At 38.4% G+C, this 25,213-nt stretch overlaps 1 protein-coding gene across 2 annotated transcripts in view; it reads right to left on the reverse strand.

Annotated features, from left to right (window-relative positions):
• Positions 1 to 25,213, reverse strand: part of UBE2H (ubiquitin conjugating enzyme E2 H) — a 103,268-nt gene that overhangs the window by 31,607 nt on the left and 46,448 nt on the right. The window contains exons 2-3 of one of the 2 annotated variants that reach the window (XM_011230345.3): positions 11,657 to 11,733; positions 10,949 to 11,023 (exon numbers count right to left, since the gene is read on the reverse strand). In XM_011230345.3, coding sequence (XP_011228647.1) covers positions 10,949 to 11,023; positions 11,657 to 11,733 — 152 coding nt within the window. Of the gene's footprint in view, positions 1 to 388; positions 962 to 10,948; positions 11,024 to 11,656; positions 11,734 to 25,213 lie in introns of those variants that run through there. The other variant, XM_034672035.1, reaches the window with a different exon arrangement.

The raw sequence follows: 25,213 nt of genomic DNA on the forward strand, positions 1-25,213 counted from the left end.
GTTATGAATATAAGTTATGAATTCCTGTGAGAACACAGTAAGTGAATACATTCAATTATTCTGATATTCCGTCTTCATGACAGATGCCCACATGAAGTAGACTATTCAGAAGCAAACAGATTCATTCTTTTTAAAGTAGATATTAATTGTTCAAAATATATTTATTGAAGATTGAATCTTATCACCCCTAACAGTAGTATCTCAGACTATACATTTTTTTTTTAAGGGTAATAACCTGACTGTCCATTCCTAGCATGCAGGAGGGGACCAGGTTTGGGATGTTCCGGCTAGAAAAGCAGAGGGGCTGCCACTAGCTTCACCAGCGACAGCCATCCTGGCAGCTCTGCGCATGAGCAGATTTTCACGCTCAGAGAGATGTTCGTCTTACCTCAGACAGCCAGGCCCAGCCCGTGGCAGCCCGCACCCGGGCAGAAGTCTCTTCAGAGAGCTGAGCCTTTCCTACTCAGGAGAGATGGACCTGGGCCGGTCTCTTCTTGGGTGAGGAACCAAGCAAGGAGCTCACTCTCAATGCCCTGTGTCATGGGAACTTCTGAACTGATCCTGTGTGTGTTCAGGAGATCTAAACTCAACAAGGGGTCCTCTTTTCTGTTTCTTCCTTTCTCTCTGAAAATATGGAATCTGAGGAATGGGCTGGATGGATAAGAAAAGTTCATTTATAACTAAGAAAAAGTGAAGTGTTATCCTTCAACAGCCTAACCCTGCTACCAACCCAGCAGATTACCAAAACCTGCAGCCTTCAATCTATTCTCCTGTAGTTTCATTTCTGGAAGATGATAATCTCTTTCCTTTCTCCACAATTTATTTTTCACTCTCCTGGTCATTCTTATAACCACACTGTCTCAATCAGGCAGTATTTATTCTCATGGTCAGAGGCAGTAAAGTCTAGAACGCATGTGACCACTCCTGGTAAACAAAGTTGTGTTTAAAAGATCAGGCTCCAGGGGCGCCTGGGTGGCTCAGTCGTTAAGCTTCTGCCTTCGGCTCAGGGCGTTAACCCAGCGTTCTGGGATCGAGCCCCACATCGGGCTCCTCCGCTGGGAGCCTGCTTCTTCCTCTCCCACTCCCCCTGCTTGTGTTCCCTCTCTCACTGCCTGTCTCTGTCAAATAAATAAATAAATAAATCTTTAAAAAAAAAAAATCAGGCTCCGGTCAGACTGCCTAAATTCCACTCTGTGAGCCTCGGGCAAGTTAAGAGTTACTGAATCTCTCTGCCTTTGCTTCTTTCTTCATAAGCTAGGTTAAATATTGGTATCTACACATCATAAGGTTGTTATGAAGAGTAAATGAATCTATGCACAGCATTGGACCGGCAGCCGGCCCGCAGTTAGCACTCAACGTTACTATGGGCTTCAGAGCTCAGGCAAGTAACTTCATCTCACTTTCCTCGCCCTAAGAATGAAAATATCTGCCCCTACCTACTCCTCTCTAAATCCGTTAGCAACTGTCCAGGGCACAAGAGGCTGTGTTGATTACTGGATATTAGGCTTCCTACAACCCCATCAAACTGGAAACAGCAAACACAGTTACTCTATCACTTAATACTAAAAAGACCATTCTAATTGCATTTGGGATTGGCGGGGGCGGGGGGGACTAGACTGGAAACCATAAGGTAGACTCTGCAACTAGTTAGTAGTGATTTATCTCCACCTTCCTGAGCCTCATTTTTACTATCCTTAAAATGAGGCAACTGGGTGATATAATCTCTGACATTCCCTCTAGCAATACGGTTTTCACAACACCAGAAATATGAAACACATCTTAAATTGTGGTGAACAAGCTTTTCAAAGGGAACTAAGACATCACTCTTATTTGTTTTTAGAAGAATCACAGTTTAACTAAAGAAAGAGGAAGCCAAGAATACATGTTTTCATTATGATAACAATCCAAAAAAGGAGGAATGGAGTTAATGCCAAAAAGATGTCAAAATTAATAACCAGCTCAAAAGCCAGAGGTCACCTACTATAATTAAAGTAGGAACTAATCTAAAGAGCAAGTTAGGTGGAATTTTTATATAGCAAGTAGAAAGATTATATAATAATGAATCGCCAAAGGCAGAATTAAAACTGACATAAGCCAGCTTCAAGAAGGAAATGGACAAATCTGACAGAAGCAAGCCTATATGGAGGCAAGGCTCTCCTTCCAGAGGTGGCCTGGGGGAGGGAAAGCACACTACTATTTTTACTCTGGCTAATAGCAAGATGAAGGTGAATGAATTTAGATATTACAGACTGCTAACAGGGTTTTTCATTAATGGGGCCAATCTGACTACTAGCTTCTTCCAACACTGAGAACGTCAGCACCTGACCCCCAAGTCTGTCACCTATCATTTTTAGAGACATTATCTATCACCCATACAGACCACACTCCTGACACCCTGTCCTCTCAGTCCCTGAAGCTTCTCCTCAGTGACCTTTCCTCTATCGCACCTCATTCACACTGCAAGGACTACCTTGAACTTTGTCATCTTACAAACAGCTTCACCTCCAAAATCACAGACACCTCCCACCCACCACAGTCTCCTATGAATGCGAATCGAATCCACTGACCCTCCCTTTTCTTCCCACCTACCAGGCCTCCTATCTTCACCCCTCTCCTGGCTTAGTTTAAGATTTAAGAGCCATCACCATCATCACTTGTAACAACCCTCTGCAAATCCTGTGCCCTCTCCCCTCTGAAACACCCATCTGCAACTGCAGGAAACCCATCATTCACATTCGCTGTACTTGGACTTGAAGGCGCCACCAAACACTCATTCATTCACTTGTTCATGCCCTCACCTCAATACAGAGCAGGCAGTGTATCAGACCCTGAGGTGGGGAGAAAGAATGTTAGTACAAAAGACCCAGGGACTGCCCTCATGGAGCTTGTATCTCCTGGGCTGGCAGGGAGGAGAGACATAAGTGTACGTATCCAACTTCAAAAAAGTATGCTCAATAACCTTTTGTGGATTCAACATTACTGGTAATTTTCCTTTCTCCTTTCATTAGTGACCTGTTCCCCATTCTCCAGTGACTTGGGCATTTTACCGTAATTCTGCAAATCTCCCATTCCCTTTGCTCCTCCACTTCTCATTTGACTTAAAAGCCCTGCCCATTTTCTTTGAGAAAATGGGAGCCAATGGGCAGGATTCCTCATTTTTCCCATCAAAATCCTCCCAGGACACATGCTCCTTTTTCCTGCCTCAACAGTTCACCCAAATGTTTAAAGTTTCCTCAAACACAAGTCCTCCATTTGTGTTCTGATCTCGTCCCTTCTAACATCTCAAACGCACTGTGCCTTCAATCCTCCTCCTCATCGCCAGCATCACCAAGATTTCCCTCTTTTCTAGACAACTCCCTACGACAAGCACATCAACATCCTTCAGAATCTCCCATTTCTGAAGTAAAAAACAAAACCTTCCTCTTATCTTCCCCCATTTGTGTGCTTTCCTTCATACGGCCAAACTTCTTCAAGGCAATGTATTATAGACACCAGAGTTTCTCAATGTTGGCACCCTGATCCAAACCACCAGTATTTCTACTCTTCTCCCACAATAACAGAGTCATCATTAAAACCTGCTTAACACCTTTCAATGATTTTTCCATTGCATTAAAAATAAAACTCAAGCCTTTAACCTGGCCTACAAAGCCGTATAGGACCTCACCCTGCCTGCCACTTGGACCCTCTCTCCTATTTCACTGTTCAGTCATCCTTCCTCCTTCCTCGCGCACGCTAAGCTCCTATCTGCCTCAGGGCCTTTGTCTTCACAATTTCTGCTTGGAATGCTCTCCACCCTGACCTTGGAGGATCAGGGCTGGCTTATTTTCCCCTTTTCATTTAAACCTCAAGCTTAAATTTACTTTGTCAGAGAAGCCCTTCCAGAACACCTAATCTAAGGTAGCTATAATGTCAATTTCATCACATGCATTCTCTACAAAGCTATCAGACATTTAAAATTTTTGCTTAATCTTTTTCCTCAAAGAATATAAGGCTCAAGAGAGCACGCTGTTCACCTCTGTTATCTCTAGCACCTATAATAATGCCCTGCACACAGCTGGTTTCTAATGCATTTGTGGAGCTGATTAGAAGAAATGGTGTAAAATGTATCCCTATTCTGAGAAAGTAGGTTCTGCTGCAGCTGCCAGACATACTCTTAAAAAAAAAAAAAAAAACACTACCCTGAAAAATGTCATTTTCAGAACAGCAGTAAAAAGAGAGCGCTTAACAGTGCCTTACATTCTCATAGCATTATCTAAAACAAAACTTTTACAAAACTTTCCTACTAGAACCTTGTTTCTCTCTACTGGAATTCAAAAGACATAGATCACTACAAAGTAGCAATTATATAACTGAGACAGAAACTAAATTCAAAACCAAGGTCATGAAAGTAGAGAAGTATAGAGGTGATCTGAATGGAATTTTGCTTCCTCAGTCTAAGAACTCATTCTATTTGTGGAAATATAATGGTCCAAACAGGCCTCTGTTAAATGACTAACGCCAAACCTTTCAAATGACATACTCTACTCCAAATCCTGGTCTACCCCTGACAACACACCTGAGGAGGTAATTGTACAATGTTTCCGTCTAGGAAGACAAAGTAAAATGGTAAACATTCTCAACTCCATCGTTGTCATACCATAAAATTCCATTCCAAAAATACTGTGAGGTAATTCCTGGCCATAGTGAATTAAAAATGTATAATGCTAGAAGTGTCTGCTATTCTGACAATGAAAAAGGTTAAATCACTTTCTTTAATTGCTGGCACAAATAAAAATAAGGTGCACTGATTATCAGAGTATCTTCTAATTAAGAACCTATGGCAGACTGGGAGACTTAGAAGGTACTCTGACAGGTTATCTAATCTAGTTTCCTTGAAACAAGATCTAGACCGTTTTATTTAGAGGATAGCTGACCTAACCATAAAAGCCACTGGTAGAACTCAGTATAGTATCCAGCTATTGTTATTGCTTACGACCTTTCCATTGTGTCTCCATTTATTCATATGGTTTGGCTAGCTCTTGTTATATGCCATTGCCATCAAATTCCATTGCAGAATGAGCATGGTTTTTTCCCCTGGCCATTTTATCAACATTAAGCAAACTATTAAGCAGTCCCTCCAGAATCTTGTTCTCAACCAACCACTGCTCTTACTCTGCTCTGGTATCATCAGATTTCAATCCAGACACACAAAAATGCATGCAGTCGGCTCCTGGAAGAGTCCTCCTCACTGTTAATGTGGGGATGTACAAAGGCAATATTTCAAAAGTTAGTTTCTAGTTTCTAGACTTGTTAGCTGCATCTTACAACATAGTTTTTTAAAGAAGTATAAATGAAAAAAATAAGTATAAATGGTGAGAGTTCCCACACTAAGGGAAGGCTCAGGTTATTTACAAAAGATTCTACAATACTCTCTAGTTCTGAAATTAGTCAAACGCAGTTCTATTAATATACTACCCAGCAATCATTTAAAAATAAGATAAAATGACAAATTCTTAATTTTCTCTTGAATGCTAGTGTTTAAGTAAAGGCACTATGGTATGATGGGGACTACTATCGATCCTGAAGGAAGACTTCAAGGTATTTTCAAGACCTTCAGAGGCTGAGAGCCTTAAATCTAGTATTTTATTTCTATATTTTATTAGAAGACATAGTTCTTCCCCCTAGGCTTAGGTTTATCAAAAGTATTAGTATTATTTATTAGCTATGAACAAGGACCTTTTTTGGTTCATATGAAGAGAAAAAATGGAGCAAGGGGGAACACAAGTGGAAGAGTCAGACTGAAAAGAGAAGTAGGTAAGAACTGATGGAGGCAGCAACCCAAGAGAAGGGACAGGAGAGGAAGAAGGAAAAGGAGTGAAGAACAGTTACGTGTAAGGATGTAAAGATAGTGCCCAAGATGGAATAAACTGAATCGCAAGCAGAAAAACAAAGGAAGGAGAACAGCCTGTACCCTTACACACACAATTCATTAGAACAGAAGGAAAAACGAAAGGAAACTGGTGGGAAACACGAGGGCCAGCAGGCCTTTAGCAAACTACCAGGTGAGAATTCTGGCCAAGGATAAGCTTAATGGCTTTCTAGAACAAAGGACAGGAAAAGTGTAGACCCAGACAAAGAGGTAGACAGGATATTCAAAAGTTACGCATTTGCCATATGTTTAAAAATATATCCTTTTATAATATAAAGGAAATTATTGTAGAATATTTAGAAACTACAGAAAAATGTTTTTAATCCCCCTAACAGCCATGGATACCTGTATCAGTATTTTGGCATTCATACTTGGAATTTCGTGGAAAAAATTACAAGTTACACTATAGAAGGTTACCATTTTCCTGTGTGTTCCCTTATTTATTTTTTTTAAAGATTTTATTTATTCACCTGACAGAGAGAGAGAGAGCATGCGCACAAGCAGGGGGAGCAGCAGGCAGAGGAAGAAGCAGGCTTCCCACTGAGCAGGGAGCCCAATGCGGGACTGGACCCCCAGACCCCAGGATCATGACCTGGGCTGAAGGCAGAGGCTCAACTGACTGAGCCACCCAGGCGTCCCTGCGTGTTCCTTTAAAGATGGGGTTAAAACATGAGTCATGACTGTAAGGCATTTTGCCCATTAAGATATACCACCATTTAACTACTTTATTATCTACTGGGTCACTTAGGTTGTTTCAGAATTTTAAAAATAGAAGTTTTAAGAATAACACTGCAATTTGCATACTCATATTAATTTTAGTGCCCATCTCTGAATCTTACGATAATTTAAGTAAAATCACTAAAAGGATACAAAATCTTCATCAATCAACATATACTGCTAAGTCGGCTACATCATACCTACCAATTTGACAAGTCCTATTACTTCCCACTCTTTAAAATATGCATTCTTCGGAATAGACATAAACCCATTCTGTATCCTATGCTTATTGGTTGCTTTTAAATTTTTATTCAAAACTGCTCTATTTTACCCTCTTCACACATGGAATTACTCATCTTTATTTCAGCCCCACAGCAACTGCAAGTCTGTGTTTTTTGGTAAAAGCGTTCTCTTAATAGATGAACACATGCTGGCAACAATCTGGAGAAGTATGGCATACGGCAGTCTCTGGAGCAACTTCTCTGCATAAAACAAAATCTTCATGGACTGGGGATTACTTGGGGTTTTGAAAGAGTATTACTTCTAAAGTCCTTATGCGAATCTTCACATCTCTGAAGCTTTCTAAAAACTATATTCTCAACACATGAAACAAAATCTTTCTTGTAAAAGCCTATCTCCTTCCATACACTCTCTTCCCCAGCTGAGGCACTAACTCACGCCTCTCCTAAAGAGCCATGAAATGTTGTCACTAAAGCCCATGCAGTATTTTATTTATGTTGGTCTTCTCTCCTAACTAGTGAGAGAGCCTTATGTGACCTTCCTAATTACTAGGAAGAATGCCATCTATCCTTGGTCAATATCAAACATGCAGAGTTTGCTTAATTCTAATATCACATTTTCTAGAAAAGGAAACACGGTTCACATGAGTATCATTCTCTTGGTCAAGGAAAACCAGGGCCAGAAGCACTCTTTCCTGATAACCAGTCCACTGATCAAGCACTCTCTCCTAACTACACAGCGGTGACACCAGCAGTACCAGCATTCTAGGAATGTTTCTGAATGAAAAAGATAACAAGTCTGAACTTTCTAATAAAACAGAACTTAAAGATTCAAATACGATTTATTTCAAAGCAGTCTCTCTGGAAAGCTATGCAAATATTTCAATGATGTTACAATTGATTAGAGGAGTTTTATAATTTCTCTTCGAAAGCGCTGTTAGGGCCAGTTCACAAGAAAATCATAATCCTTAAACTTAAGCCAATTTCATAATCCTGTATCATTTTACACTCCAACTGATATCACTCAATTTTTCCATTCATCTTATTCTGTGAAATTAAATGACCTTAAGTCATTTCAAAAACTTGCATCTAGCTTCAAAGTACCAAGATGATTTCATAAACATTATCACTAATGATACTCAAAGAGAATATAACATTCCAAAAGATCAGCTTAAGATGTTCGAAATAATGATGGCATTTAGAAAGTTCATAACCTCTTTATATTCCTTCTGTAAATCACTTGTTTATATTCCTTCCCTTCCCAAAGATAATTTGAGATAGCTTTATTGCTATTTTGGCGGGGGGGGGGAACTTGTATAATGATATAAATTGTTTTAAGGATATTTTTAGTTATAACTCAGGCAATGATGTAACTACTGAAAATCTCTAAAACTTAGAGGATACCCCAAGAGATGAGCATGTCAAATAACACTGAATATATACTGAAATAGGCATAGAAAATTGTTTTAAAGTACATACACCAGAATGTAAATGATGATATCCACTGAGGGACAGGATTATCAGACATTTTTATTTTTTATTTTTATTTTTTTTGGTCACCTGGACCTTTTTATATTCCTACTAAGAATGTGGAGCATTTATACAATAAATAAGTAAAGCTCAAACATATATATATACACACACACACAAACATATTAACATTCCAAGATCTAAGCAGTAAGGAAGCTTACTCTAAATTTGAACATCTTAATATTTAAGAGCTCAAAATTTGGCTCAAGAAGAAGGGTATGCCTAGATACTACAGAGTCAGAATTTAAAAAGAATCGTAAGGTTGGGTTTATCTCACTCATCTCCTTGCCCTTCCATATAATTCTACAACTACCTATACAACTCAAAAAGGAAACCTTGCCTATTCTAAATGAGCCACTACGCCTCAAAATGTTTAAAGTAAATTCAACAGTAATTACATTGTTGATGACCTGAAAATGGGTCACCCCCCACAACTGATTATAACTCTCTTATGCAATGTTCCTTTGGAGGAAACAAGCACAGCTTGTACAAATATTTCAACTAGACCTACTTCCCTAAGAGAAGATGGTACACATCTGTAGGTACTACTAAGTTCTGAAAGCACACAGAAAGGCAAAAGAAAAATTATGAAGAAGTTAAACCAGCCTAGTCATTTGTCCCAAGCAATTTCATATTACATCATTAATTTAAGAAAGTCCATAGGCACCTGTTGTGTCATTAGTGAGTAAGTAAACAATGCCTGAAGTTTAGACATGTTTACTTTGAAAGTTATGATGAAATAATTACATTATCTGGAAAAATATGTTAAGATAAGGCTTGAGAAATAACTGCATTTGTACAGGATATGTCAATTGCTTTTCTATACAATTCACTGTTAAACAGCTATACTGTTTTCTGACTAGGAATTTAGGGCTCAAAACTAGATTCAGCATGCCAATTTTTAGTCTTTAAGAAAATGGACATATACAAAGTATATTTCAACGAATTTGTATGGTTTATACATTCCATTTGTAAAGATTTAAAGATCACACTGCTCAACTACACAAAAGTTCAAATGCCTATATAGAAAGAAAGGATCAATGGGAGGGGACAGGCGACCACAATGTGACAGAAAAGCCCCCCCCCCCCGCAACCAGCTGAGCAGCACCACATATTTTATCACCCTGGAATGAACTGAGAAGGACTGCTGTCCTAACTCTCTAGGTATTAAGTCAGATACACTTGGGGATTATCTCACAGCTCCCTTCCTATTTTACCATCTGATAACCCTACAACTCAGAGACCCTTGCAGCAAGGGGGAAATTTCCAATTCAATCACTCATAAAGTACCTTCTCCATTCCTGAGCTTAAGAAAAAGCATGCAAGGGACTTGAAAAGGAAATCACCAATTTACTCTTAAAATGAACGCTAAGAGGTCCTGGTGTAAGTACAGGTGCTCTGTATTATTTTTATAGTGCAAAGCTTGAAAGCAGTAGGGTAGCTAGGTAGTGGAGGAGAAGCTGCTGCATTTGACTGAAAATTAGTCTACAATGATCCTACCTTTTCCACATTACTTATCTTAGACAGAAATGTGGAGGCCTAGAATCAAAATACAAAGCGGAGGATGTCTTCGGTCCTCCTCTTTAAAAAACAAAAAAACAAAAAACCTTCTTGTTGGAGGGTGAGTAGGGGTGTGTGGTGGCTAAACTCCAAGAGACCTGGCATTTGTTCCAAAGGCAAGCTCAGAGCAGGAGCAAGATGTATGAACCCGGGCAATTCTGAACATGAGGTTCAGTGTGAGAATGCATAATATATTCCAATTTTATTTTTTTCTGCTTTCTTAAAATTGGTCAATGTTTTATAGTATTTCAAACTCATCTTTAGAATGAAAATTGTAAAAGCTGGCTTATGTTAGCTGCGTTACTACCACTCCACAATCTCAAACCTTTAAAGAGGTGTCAACCTTCAATCAGATACACCTCTACAGCACCCGATGCTGGAACACCTGAATTGTCACTAAGTGCCTTAATGGGGGTGACGGGTTAGCAACATCACCAGTTAGGGCAGAGAGAAGATGAAGGAGAAAAAAAACCCTCTTTATACAGGGCTCCTATTCTACTTTCTTCAGCTGTTCGGGTGGCTAAGAAGATGAGGAGTAGAGAGAGCAGAGAAGGGTGATTTCACTGCTAGGCAGCCGTAGTTGAAGTGAACAAAAGCAGAGGAGGATCTAGACAGGATTTTTAAATGACAGAATTAGAATAAACACTATGTAACATTAATTCCAACAATCTAGCAATTAAAATGAGATTTAAGATCTGTTTATTATTTTACTGCTTAGCCTGAATAGACAGTGGGCCTTAAGATTGTTTAATCTGACCCTGACAGAAAAATCTACTTATAAGCATTACAATCATGCAAAGGGTATATTTAATCATCTATCACACAGTGAAGTCCCACAAAAACTCACTGATTAATTAAATGAATTTTTCCTTTTTTTAGGCTTTGGTTAAGTAACCATTTCTGGAATTATCTCCCACAAAATGTAGGCCTTTTTTTTTTCCTTTTCTCTTTGCTTTCAAAACTCTCTAATGAGAGAAACTGAGTAGTTACATACCTATAGATGGAGATTTGAAAGGGTATTTATCGGGAAGATCCACTCTAACTTTCCATACTCCACCTTCATATGGTGCTGAAATAAAAGTAAAATAAAAGTAAAAATGTTAAACATCAGAATCGTGTCTCCACGTTAAAAAATAAACCCGAGTGTAAGTGAAACAATTAAATCCTACTATCTTTTGAAAACCTTGCAAATTAATTCCTTCAGGAGTCAGGGACCTCATAATCAGTAGGTATTCTATATTCAGATTAAAATATTTTCCTTTAAAAGATGTAGAGTTAGAAAATAAGCAAAGATTCATTTCTCCCCTACGTTTACCTGATTTTTTAAGTATTAAACACTACTCAATTACTTGATAAGTAACAGCCTATTTCAATCTGCCCTGTTGACCCCCATCAAAAACAAAAAAACAGGGAAAAACAAGAAACATTTCCCCAAAACCATCTATGCGGCCACTCATTAATAAAACAAAAACCAAAAAAACAGTACTCACAATTTGTGTTTAATACTGTCACACAAAGATAAAAGAGAAAAGCATATAAAGTAATTACGGTAAGAGCAAGATTGCCTTAAGGATTCTAGAGTTCTGTTAAATTTACCTTTCAAATACTACACATACCTCCACTGATATTCTCATTACCTATTAAGGAATAGAGAAAAAAAAGAAACTGAAAAAGAAGAACACATATGAATACGTGTACTTACTTCCTTGTGGTCCATAAAACTTCACTACAAATTCATTGAGTCCTCCCAGGATCGTAACCTCATGCTTACTCTCAATGCTAAGGTGAAAGGTAAAGGAAAGTACACAGCCTTTGTATTACCTGGAAGAACTAAAGATGACATCCCCAAGGTATGCTATGTAAAGTGTTTCCAACATTTGATATGAAACTGATAAAATATGGAATATACATAGTCATTCTGGTCATTTAGAAGGCAATATACACTCTTACGAAAAGAACGTGAATGAGCTTTAGATTCAGAGACTGAGCCCGGGACGGCCATGTATTGGGTTTGTGAGCCTACACAACACAATGTAAGCTCACTCCCCAAGCCTTCGTTATCTTTGTCAATCAGGAAACATCACTTCATAGGATTTCTGTGAGGATTAAATGGGTTAAGTATGTAAAACATGTAAACCGCATTTTTTAAATCAATGTAAATCAAAAATAGGCACTTAGTTTTAGGTTTTTTCTCCTCTGTAGTCTCCTCCCCAATCTACTAGCCCTAGTGAACCTTTAACATAAACTCCATTATTCCCTTTATTCAAACTCAAAAACGTAGCAAAATACTGATTCTCCTAAACTAGAAATGCTACACATTCAAAATTATGGATTTACTTAAGCAAAGTCCCCACCTGTTTTCCCCCTGGCTTACAGAATAATCAAATAATTAGTAATACCACCTTGCTACAGGTACTGTTAAATGCAAAAGAGAAGCAAAATGTAGTATTTATTTTCACTACTCTTTCCCTCCCTTCCAAACCTCTCTCCCCTGCTTTAGATTGGCCTCCAGTTTCTGGTGTGTTCTGGGGCTCTAATCGCAGGAGTAACACTTATGTGTTCTCTTCCTCAGAAATTTATCTGTCCCTGAGACTCTTTTATGTTTAAGAACTAAGATTCAACTGTAAAAACCAAATCAACCCGTATCAGTAGAGAAGAGGGATACCGGTCTAATTATGTACGTTTTATATTTCTTCTTTGTGGTCTAAACAAATAATAACTCAGGAATTATAGGTGTTGGGCTTTGGGGGGGCCCTCAAATCTTCACAATGAAATTAAACAAGAAATCCCCAAACAACCAGATATGATAAAGGGGCCCTCGAATATCACAATGAAATTAAAACAAGAAAACCCCAAACAATAAACTGGTCTCACCTTTCTCCATCAGCAGTGCGAATCACATTTTAATTACAAGTACTATTATACCAAAGACAAAGAAGCCAAAGAAATTTTAAAATGTTCTCTTACATAGAGGAAAAACAGTATTTTTAAAGATATGAAATTACGTATTTGGCTTTTTTTTTTTTTAAAGATTTTATTTATTTATTTGACAGAGAGAGAGAGACAGCCAGCGAGAGAGGGAACACAAGCAGGGGGAGTGGGAGAGGAAGAGGCAGGCTTCCAGCGGAGGAGCCTGATGTGGGGCTCGATCCCATAACGCCAGGATCACGCCGAGCCAAAGGCAGACGCTTAGCTACTGAGCCACCCAGGCGCCCCCGTATTTGGCTCTCTTATACTCTGTCCTACAGGCCACAGAACAGAGGCGCTAGGTGTACTTTTGGCAAAGTCCTTGCTCAAAAGCCTTGAACAATTTCCACTAGAGATATTTAGTAAGACAACTTAGTCTATGCTAATTTGATCTCATTCTCTTCTAAATGAAAACCGTTTTAACAGCACACACACTGAAATGACTCAAATAGTATCCACACTGGAAAATGGGCTTCATTTCTCACTCGGTCAAATGACACACATGTGTATGCTCTGCTGTACTGAATTCTTCTTGACCGGTCACCCTGACACCCAGCAAAATACCGCAAAGCTAACTCTAATGTAATAAATAAAAGTACAACAGGTTAAAAATCTGTTTTAAAACAAAAAACAAAAAAAAGCACCTTCAGTTAGAAGTTAAATCTAGTTACAATAAACAAAATTAAACATAAACAGTAAAGCCCTTGAAGAAAACAATTTAAAAAATAATCTTGGGGTGAAAAGGCTTTCCTAAGAGTGACACCAAAGCCAGAAACCAGAGAGGAAAGATTAGCAGATACAAGCACACACACACATTTAAAACTATTATACTGTAAAAGATAAAATTGAATCTCTTGCTCCCCCCTTCTCTCCCTGCTCTGCTCCTCCCCCGCTTGGAAACAAAAAAACCAAAAAAAACCAAAAAAAAAAAAAAGAAAAAGAAAAATTAGAAACACCTTGACAAAGGAAAGACAAGAACCAAGAAAAGGGAATGGGCAAAATTAAGCTAAAAAAGTTCAACTCATTAGTTTAAAAATAAGACATTTTTCACTATAAATTGATAAAGATGAAAGAGCTGATGAAAACCTAGTGTTCAGTGGAGTATAAATTCGTATTCCTGAGGATAAATTTAGCACTGTGTTCCAAAACTCAAAATAAATGTATTCTTTTATTCAAATTTCACTCTTATGAAGTTATTTTTTTAAAAAATAACCAGACACTGCTGGTGGGAGTGTGATACAGTTTCACCACTTTGGAAAACTGCTGGTGTGGAAAGCTACACATATGCATAGCCTATGCCCAAGAGCACTCCTCCCACTACACAGGCATAGCTATGAGCACCAAAACACAGGTTTAAGAATGCTCATAGCACTATTTATAATATCCCAAATTCAAGTTACAAACCAGAGGCTCATCAACAATAAAAAGGATAAATTATGGTTGTCACACCCAACAGAATATTGCAGAGCAATAAAAAATGAATTGCAACATTTAAGTGTATGAGTTGCCCAGATACTATAGTGAAAGAAGCCAGATACCAAAGAGCACACATGATATGATTCCATCTATACACATTTCAAACAGGCTAAATGAATCAATGGTGTTAGAAATTAGGATAGTAGTTACCCTAGTGGGGCCTGTGATCACTGAGAAGTGGTTTGAGGGGAACCTCTAGGGTGCTGATTAAACATTTATTGTTCCATTTATCACTGAGCTACAAAGATTTGTGGACTTTTCATATATATGCTATTGTTTAACAAAAAGTTTACTAAAAAGATAAAGTGTATCTGAAACGTGCCAAGTATGTTTACTGGAATATGTGAAATTTAAAAATGGAAATTAAGTATTTATCAAAAGGAATGGATTAAATAGGTTATAAGCCATCGTATACAATAGGCTGCCACTGTGTCCACTAGAGTTTACTGGTGCCCTCTCCACACCCAGAGCTCCAATGTACGTTTCTGCTCAACTTGAGATACCCAGAAGCAGGCAACTGAATAAGGTAATACAGGTAAAAACATCCCAGTCATTAAACAAAACCAAATAAACTCACAAGGATAATGAAAGGATAAAGTAAGGTAGAGGATTCAAAGAGTTTAACAAAAGAAGTCATAAACTAATTTTATAATCTAACAATTCTGTAGAAGCAGTACTCCCCATCAGTCAGAACTAATCTGTTATGAACAGCATGGACGGACAGCAATTACTCTTCATTAATCATTTAAAATTATGAGCTATCCACATGGATGTCTCCTCCAGAAAACTGAAGATATTTCTATTCTTTATATGGATGCAGTAAACCTGGGTTTCTTCCATTTTGTGACCTGAGAGTTAGTCCATGCTTTCATCCACTCTCCAGAGAAAATTCTCCTTTCCCAGCAGTCATGTTAAAATGAGATTAGAAGTCAATGCTCCAAACCTCCCCTTTCCCACTATCCTTGGTACAACTTCTATCAGATATCCTGGGTTGTCTTTAATTACACATTAACCTGTACATTAAAGAGTTCCTATAGTCCATTTCATATGAAAAGCTAAAAAGTAAACTGAATGAAACCTTTAAAACTCCTACCAAGTTGGTAAGACGAAGAAGCCACACTAAATTTATGCTGCCTCAGAATGGTACAGACGACTAAATCAGATGGAAAAAAAGGATGTACATTTAGTTGAAAGAAAAACACTGCATTAAAAATAAGCCATTTCATCATCACCAATGAATGACTTGCCCACAAAAAATATAAAATTACTCGACTGCTGTTACCATGTGTATTTATGGTAGAGGCCACGAGTTTCTTTCTCCCCTCTGTTGCAAGTCAAGGGCAAGGAAGGCAAATGAGAAGGCAGGTTACAATGACAAAAATAATGATCTATTTCTGAGACGTGATGGTCAGGCTAGCAGACTGGCGGGAACTCACGAGAAGGTTTCTCCATTACTTTCTCAGTTTCAAAGCTTGAACACAGAAAATATCCTTCAGATACTGTTCTGGTAAACAGACGTTAAATAAACCCATTAAAACACATTTTACTCACCTATGATCTAAGTTATTTGCAAAATACGGCTTTTTACTTACTTAGCATTTCACTATTAAGGACTATCAGCATTTTCAGTAGAATAATGATTAACATTCCCGGGAACCCAAGTTCATTTCACTTGTAAAATGCCAGCCACCCACCACCTTTTTTTCCCTGAATGGCATTATGATTACACAATCTAATATTTAAAGGTTAATGCCAAACTATCAAGAGATAACTGACATTCTTGGCAAAACGTGTCTATCGGGATTTTAGAAATGATTTTTATATAGTTCTGGAATTTTCCAGAAAGGGAGCCAAGAGCTAAAAGCCTGTGCCACAGGATTGACGTTTAACAGGTCAAAGACCTAGGAATCAGACAGCATTGTTTCCTAAGTTTACTGATAATGAGCTTATAAAATAAATGAGGGTGGCGTCCCTGAGCTGTGTCCACGGAAGTAAGGGACTGGGGGTGAAGAATGCACTTCTGTGCAGAAGGTAGAGGCAATTCGTGTGGCTTTCTCTATGTATGTTCAGACCAATCTGTTTCCAACTCTCCTTGAGATGAATCATACTACAGAACTTGAAGAAACTTGCCAACCTTTATTTACTACCTAGTATTCTGGATAAAAATGAGGCATGTCTATGAAACCATTAATATGCAAAATATCACAAAAACAATACTTTTGGGGTTACGTTTATAAGGAATCCTTCTCTTTAGAGACATACATTGAAATATTTACTTATTAAACTATATGATGTCTAGAATTTGCCTCAAAATAAACCAGTGTGGGCGGAGTTAGGAGAGAGGTACAGAAGAAATGGTATAAGCCTTGAGGTGGGAATTACTGAATCTGAATGATGGGTGCCTGGGGGGGCGGTTATCACATTGTTCTTTTATGCTTGAAATTTTCCATAAGAAAAGTTCTTAAAAAAAAAAAAAAAGTAGTCAGTTCCTGGAACTTTAGCATTTAACAAGCACTCAGTGTAGAAGAAGTAAGCTGCTATAGCTCTTTTTTATAGATTTAGAGAGAAAGAAACGTGCGCACGTGTGGAGGGGCAGAGGGAGAGAATCCAAACAGACTCTCCACCAAGTGCGGAGCCCCACGCAAGGCCTGACCCCACAACCCATGAAATCATGACCTGGGACGAAACCAAGAGTCGGACACCCAACCGACGGAGACACCCAGGAACCCCACAGCTCTGTTTTTTTTTTCTTTTAAGATTTTATTTATTTATTTGAGAGAGAGCGAGAACAAGCATGAGCAGGGGTAGGGGCAGAGGGTAGAGGGAGAAGAAGACTTCCTGCTGAGCAGGAAGCCTGCCCCGGACTCCACAACCTGAGCCAAGGCAGACACTTACCTGACTGAGCCACCCAGGCACCCCTCTGCTTCTCCCTCTGCCTCTGTCCCAACCCCCAACTCACGCGCTCTCTCAAATGAATAAAATCTTTTAAAAAATAAATAAAAGCTTATGAAACGATTAAACATTTTTTTCCTGAGGTCCAATACTTAGTCTGAGGAAGAAAAACTATAGCAAGTGATTCAATATGTAAGAGAACAAAGACTTCTTACTGAAAGAGAAGAATATTCTGCCAAGATAGCAAATCAACGAGTGACATTCTAGATGAATCAAATTTAAGTGCATTCAAAAGGATACCTAAGAAAAATCCAACCGCCCTGAAGGAAGATAAGCATGGCTTTTGCATATCTATGACAAATACCCTCTGGGCAAAATAATAATTACATATATATTTTTTTTTTAAGATTTTATTTTCAAGCACCCAACACGGGACTCGAACTCACCACCCCAAGATCAAGAGTTGCACACTCTACCAACTGAGCCAGCCAGGCGCCCCAATACTTATAATTTAAACAAAAGTACATCTGTAAAGAAAAATGGTCATGTACAATAACAGAGGCTCCTGGGTGAGATGAAAGTTTAAATCAAAAAAAAAGTTTTGAAAGGTTTGTATTCTTTATTATTAGGAGAGGGGAAGATTTTTACACAAAAGACAAATAATGAAAACAGCAGAAATAAAAGCTATCAAGAAAAATAAGCATGGGGAAAAGGATGCAAGGCAGTAAGAGGGAAGGAAAAAGCCTTCCACCAGTGATGAAATAAAATATAAGAGCATATTTTTATCATTTATCCCAATCTGGGAGGAAATAATACAATGTCAAGAGCAATCAACAGAACAATATACAGGTGTCATATCCCCTAAACTCAAGCAATTTTATTCCCTATATCACCCCACAAAATATTTTAAAGCTTTCCACATGAAGTGATAGAAATCTATTAAGCTGAACTACAGAGAATACAGTGGTAGCATCTATTAAATCCACAAAAGATCACAGTATTTATTTCTATTAAAAGCTGGTTTACTAACTATTCTACAAACCTCCCCCACACAGGAGCCATAAGGCAAACAACTTTTAAATGAGCCTGCTCCAAGAAGCTTCAAGTTTAGCAAGGGAACATGAAATTGTACATTAAAGAGCAAATGCAAAAACAGTTTGCTACTAGGGTTTGGAGTAGGAATAGCTCTTTCAGTTTGTGTATATAGAGAGATGGATTTACACAGGCCTTAAGCACAGCATGGGAAGGGCGCTGGGGTGGCTCAGTCAGTTAAGCATCTGCCTTCGGCTCAGGTCATGATCCCAGGGTCCTGGGATCAAGCCCCATATCGGGCTCCCTGCTCAGCGGGGAGTCGGCTTCTCCCTCTCTCTCAAATACATAGATAAAATCTTAAAAAAGGGGGGGGGCGCCTGGGTGGCTCATTCGTTAAGCGTCTGCCTTCGGCTCAGGGCATGATCCCAGGGTTCTGGGATCCAGCCCCACATCAGGCTCCTCTGCTGGGAGCCTGCTTCTTCCTCTCCCACTCCCCCTGCTTGTGTTCCCTCTCTCGCTGGCTGTCTCTGTCAAATAAATAAATAAGATCTTAAAAAAAGAAAAAAAAAAAAAAAGGAACAGCATGGGATTTGGATGTGTAGAGGTGGGAGAGGCATTTAAAACAAAACCAGAAAAGCACAAGGTATGTCTACAAAATGAGGACTACAATTTTATACTGATGAGCAGACCACAAGGAGTGTTAGAAAGTAGGTCAAGACCAGATTACAAACCGCCCCAAAGCGTGGATTTTATCTGGTGAACAGAGAGCCAGTTGATTATTTCTAGGCACAGGATACACAACTGTGCTTTACACAAGATAACTGAGCCATGGTGAATAGGACCAGGTGAAGGTGTGATTACACACGTAAAGCAAAATGGCAGAAAAGAAACGTTCAAGGCCAAAGGACGCCTGGGTGGCTCAGTCGGTGAAGTGTATGCCTTTGGCTCAGGTCATGATCCCTGGGTCCTGGGATGGAGACCATTGTGAGCTTCCCTGCTCAGCAGGGAGCCTGCTTCTCCCTCTAACCTGCTGCTCCACGTTCTCTTTCTGACAAATAGACGAATAAAATCTTGAAAAGAGAAGAGAAAAGAGGAAAAAAAAAGAGAAAAAAGAAAAGAAAGAAAAAGGAAAAAGAAATGAAATGAAAGAAACAAAATGAAACGAAAACAAAACGTTCAAGGCCTCAACTAAGGTAACAGCCATGGGAATGATGGGAGAGATTAGAGACTTCACAGGCTTTGCAACTGTCTAGATATAGCACAGCTAGTAGAAAGCTTCCGTGTTGCTAGAATACCTCATTTTCACAAGAAACTAAAAAACTAGATTTCTAAGCCAATATCCTAATTCCTAAATGCAAACAGAGCACATGTGCTCCAATGTCTCTCAGCGAAGCCTTCTGGGGCCATCCCACTTACAATCACACACTGCTACATTGTCTCCAACTAATATACTATGTTTCCCACTTTATCACTTGTCTCGTACTACTACAATACAAGCTTTATAAGGGCAAGGCTTATCGGGTTTGTTCACTGCTGCGTTCCTGGAGCCTAGAAGAGTACCTGGAACATAGTAGGCACTCAATTAATACCACATTAAATGAGCACATGAATGAAGTGGCAAGACAGACACGGCCTGAAACTGCCAGTCTGAGATCTAAGGACAGTTTCAACCTCGTCAGACAGGGAAGGTGATACTATTGACAGCAAAGTGGGACACTGGACAGATGGAACAAGTTTTTTTATGAAAGATGCCAAGTTCGGTTTTGAACACAAAAACATTTGAAGTATAAATGGACAAACCCAGTGGCGATATACTATAAGGCAGCTGGAAAACTGGTGATTTAAAAGGAGTCACCTTGTAAATCACTTAACTCTCAGCTTGTTCCCCAATCTCTAAAAAGGAGGGGGGAGGGGACTGAGGAGGGATTACCACCTCATTCACATGGACACTGGAGATGAAACACCTACAAAGAAAGGTATCTGGCCCAGCATCTGACACAACAGGAATTAAATTTTTTTTAATGTAAAAAATATACAAAATTGACTAAATTAACTTTCACAGGACTAAAATTTACTTAAGCAACAGTTTTTTTAATATCTAAAAAATTAAGTTTTCTTCTACATTCTTGAGACCCCACCCCCCCCAAAAAAAACCTTTCTTGATATTATTATGAATAATGAGTTACTGTATGGAACCACAAAATACAATGATGCCATGAGGAACTAACAAGGCATACACTAATTTTCTGAAATAGAAACTTCCCATACTGTATGGTGAAGGCATTGGAAGGTTCTTTTCCTAGTTGTTGGTGGTGATTTTTAAGTTTATTATTACTTTTTAAAAATAATCTCTACATAACATGGGGCTCAAACTCATGACCCCAAGATCAAGAGTCCCATGCTTTGTCGACTGAGCCAGCCTGGCGCCCCCCCCCCCTCCAGTTGTTGGGTTTTTTTGTTTTTGGGGGTTTTTTTAGCCAGATTTGAGAGCTGTCACTGGGCTACCATCCTTTAAAATATTATCTGTGGGGGCACCTGGGTGGCTCAGCTGGTTAAGCATCCAACTCTTGGTTTCAGCTCAGGTCATATCTCACGGGTCGTGGGAACGAGCCCCACATGGGACTCCACACTCAGTGGGGAGTGTGCATAGGGATTCTCTCCCTTGGCCCCTCCCCCCTGCTCTCTCTTTCTCAAAAAAATAATCTTTAACTATAAAATGGTATCTGTGATGGGTTATAAAAATCACATAACCAAAGCTCATGAAATTTAATTAAGAAAAAAAATAAATACATTCTAAAAAAGACATTCTCCAATAAATAAAATACTTTTTTTTAAAAGCTGTTTGTAGGTTTACAACTAAATTAGTTGGCTGTAGCTGCCAAAAACCTGAGTGATGGAAGTATCACTTATTTAAAAATGGTCTTTTCAAAATAATTTTGTCCAAAAGTCTATAAAGCAAAAAACTTGACAACTTCTTAGATATACTGAACACTTAGACTCATTATCTAAGGGATAAAAGGTAGCATGTATTATCATTTTCTTAGGTAGCATTATTTTTAGTTTTACATAGTCAAAAAATTTAGTTAAAAAGGGAAAAATAATGTTAAACAGCAACCATGTTCATTACCACCCAATAGGCTATAAATCACACTAGCCCTAGAACACATTTTTTCCCCCTCAAGTGTTACATTTAAACCTTCCATGTCAGAAATAAAAGTAAGTACTGGCAATATCTAAGTAAATTTTATTTTTTTAAATGCAAAAATCTTCATAACTTAGCTCTTCTCAGATGTATTCTGTTACCAGATTCCCAAATAATAAAGTAAAAAATTCAAAAGAAAAATTAAGAGTCATAAGTCACAGAAAATAAATTTTTCCAATAGATTTTAGAAAAAGGAAGTATATCAGAAACATATATAGGAAATCTAAGCCCCACTCCACAACCAACAAAATGTTTTATAAAGCAGACTTAGAAAGTCCAATAGTCAGAGATGACCCAGTTGCAGAAACACTAGCGAGAGAAAAGTGAAGGGAAATACTGAAAAATGATGCCATTTTGAGACCAAAAATAGTCAAACCAGAAAATGTAATATTTTCTAAATATTCCAGTTAAGCACCTCTAAATATTTAGAAGGTTATCAATTAAATATAAATAGCTCTTCAATAAGCTTCACTGCTTTGCTATTTTATGGCAACTGGGTGTTTTGTTTACTTTTAATTAAAAATGTACAAATCCATGTACATATGTTAACAGTATATTAATTATACAGGATATTAGTCTTCAATAACTCATGAAAGGTTAATCAAAAGCTTAATTTTAGGGATGGCTGCTGGCTTAGTAGAGCATGTGACTCTTGATCTCAGGGTTAAGTTCGAGCCCCTAATTGGGTGTAAAAATTACTTAAAAATAAAATCTTAAGGGGTGCTTGGGTGGCTCAGTTAGTTAAGCGTCTGCCTTTGGCTCAGGTCATGATCCTGGGGTCCCGGAATCAAGCCCTTCATCAGGAATCAAGCCCTAAATCGGGCTGCCTGCTCAGCAGAGAGCCTGCTTCTCCCTCTCCCACTCCCCCTGCCTGTGTTCCCTCTCTTGCTGTCACTCTGTCGAACAAATAAAATCTTTTAAAAAATAAAAAACAAAAAATAAAAAGCTTTTCATGATTTCATTTGTTATAGCTTGATTCAAAGGTTAAAAAACACTATGTTAAAAACAAATCATCTACCAAAAGACTTGCTTATAATCTTAAGCATAATGACATTATGGCTATGTATATAAATGTCCTTATTTTTAAGAGGGGCCAACTGATTTATGTAGTTGTTAAACAACAACATCTGAGATTTGCCTTACCATAGTTTAAAGAGGAAAAAAAGAGATGTGTGGCAAAGTCCTGATTGAAAAATTTTAACTGAGTTTTATTAATCTTTAATTTTGTGTACAGCTGAAAAATTTCATAATAAAAATCAATTATTTACTTTTATTTAATTTCCAATATCTATCATGTCTTCTTTTTTTTAATCAGAAGATTGTATATATCCAACTCCACTCTGCTTCTATGGAAGGTGACACTCACTGTCAAGAACTAGTCAAACATCCAGTTTAAAACCTACAGATTTAGAATACAGCTTTGAACTGCAGAGAAAAAATAAATACTTAAAAGATTCTCAAGACATAAGACACCCTAGAGACATCAAGCTCACAATGAAAATCTAAACGAATGATCTAGTAAAATTGTTCAAAAAAATTTGCCGGTGGGCCCCACGTGGGCGGTTCAGTAGGTTAAGAGTCCGACTCTTGACTTCAGCTCAAGTCATGATCTCAGGGTTGTAAGATCGAGTCCCACGCTGGGCTCTGTGCTGAGTGCGGAGCGCTCCTAAGATTTTGTCTATTCCTTGCCCTCTGCCCCTCTCCCACTCTCTAAAAAAAATTTTTTTTTGGTGGGGGGGGAATTTTTAGACGTAGGACACATTAAAAGATACTGCTACCTAATTACAACTTCCAGTTTTCCTGTTCTCAGTATGGAGGTAGATGACACCACTGGCCACATGTCAGAGAAGTAAACAGAAAGAACCCTGTCATTCCAGAGGCAGACTACCTAATCACAGTAGGCTAGAGAAGAAAAACAAATGAATCACAACCTTAAGGATGACAGCAGCACCTGAACTTGAGAACTTTGAAGTCAAAGACAACATATGATTTCCCCATAAATGATACAGAAACATGCAAATAGTCCAGTGGCCCTCTGCAAAATCCTAATGGAAACATCTATTTAAAATACATCCTATCTCCCTTTGTGGGCCGTCTGCTTCTTCACTGTGCCATCCACAGTTCCAGGACAAAGTGCATCATGAAGCAGCTTCTCAGTAAGCAAAATTTAATGTGGCCTTATGGAATATCTATACCGTGTATTTGGTATCCATGCTTTCAATGTTCTTCTCTTCTCTAATAATCTTTGAAGACTTTACTTCCTTTGTTTTAAATACAGACCAGTTTTCACCATAACACCTGACATGTAGATTGCAATGTCACTCAATGAAAACAGTTAAGCCGACGTGTTCAATAATCCCTACCCACAGACATTCTAATCAAGGCATATGTGAATCATTTGCAGTAAGCAGTGAATTTTTTTTTTATTTTTATTTTTTAAAGATTTTATTTATTTATTCGACAGAGATAGAGACAGCCAGCGAGANGTGTTCAATAATCCCTACCCACAGACATTCTAATCAAGGCATAGGTGAATCATTTGCAGTAAGCAGTGAATTTTTTTTTTTTAAAGTAAGCTCTATGCCCAACATGGGGCTTGAACTCATTACCCTGAGATTGGGAGTCCCAGGCTCTGCTGACTGAGCCCGCCAGGCAGCCCAGCAGTAACATTTTTAAAGGAAATATTTTCTTTGCCACTCTCCAAGTGACATATATTGTATTACAACNGTAACCGCTGTGCCACCCAGGTGCCCCTGAATTTTTTTTTTTAAAGTAAGCTCTATGCCCAACATGGGGCTTGAACTCATTACCCTGAGATTGGGAGTCCCAGGCTCTGCTGACTGAGCCCGCCAGGCAGCCCAGCAGTAACATTTTTAAAGGAAATATTTTCTTTGCCACTCTCCAAGTGACATATATTGTATTACAACTGCGAAGTGTTGTGTAAAAATTAATAAATACAAGCAGTGGTACCCATTCTACAGATAAAGGTTACAGTAAAGTGAACAACAATGGATCACAGAAAATGTGAGCAAGAGGAGATCTTAGATATGTGGTTATCTGTTTCTTTTTATAAACTAGTCAACAATCTCAAAGTCACGGAGCTGCTTATGGAGAGATCCAGGTCTACAACCCAGGCCATGACTCTTTTTCCTTCCTTCTCCATACTGTCTAATTATGAGTTTGTGTCTCTAGACACTAAGAATTACCCAGAGTAATTTTATAACTTCAGTAATCTCAAGAATCTCTTTAAGCAAGTTCTTTAAAATTCAATATAAATGCCTGTAAACCCAGAGGAAAGGGGAAAGAGAACACACATGCACATACAAACCATCAGTTTGCCCTTACAAATCACTGCTCTGAAGTTCTGGTCACAAGTACCTCTTCATTCCCTAATTTTTTCCAGAACACGAAGGACCAACACCTGCTGTTCCCTTTACTACTCCACGTTCATTAGGCATAGCAGATGCCAAATATTAACACCTTAACATCGATTTCATAAAAATTAAACAAGGGAAGAGAGTAGCACAGACTCAGGCTTTTTAAAGCAATACCTGTGCAAAGGACTAAGTAACAGGTTCGAGATCACTGTCATGATTTATACTGAATAAAGCAGAACTACAGATGAATACAGGGGATCGAATGCAAAGTTAAAGCACAGTCCACCAATGCAGAGAACGCTGCGTTCCAAAA

The sequence above is a fragment of the Ailuropoda melanoleuca genome, chromosome 1, assembly GCF_002007445.2.
Source record: "Ailuropoda melanoleuca isolate Jingjing chromosome 1, ASM200744v2, whole genome shotgun sequence".
Taxonomy (NCBI): domain Eukaryota; kingdom Metazoa; phylum Chordata; class Mammalia; order Carnivora; family Ursidae; genus Ailuropoda; species Ailuropoda melanoleuca.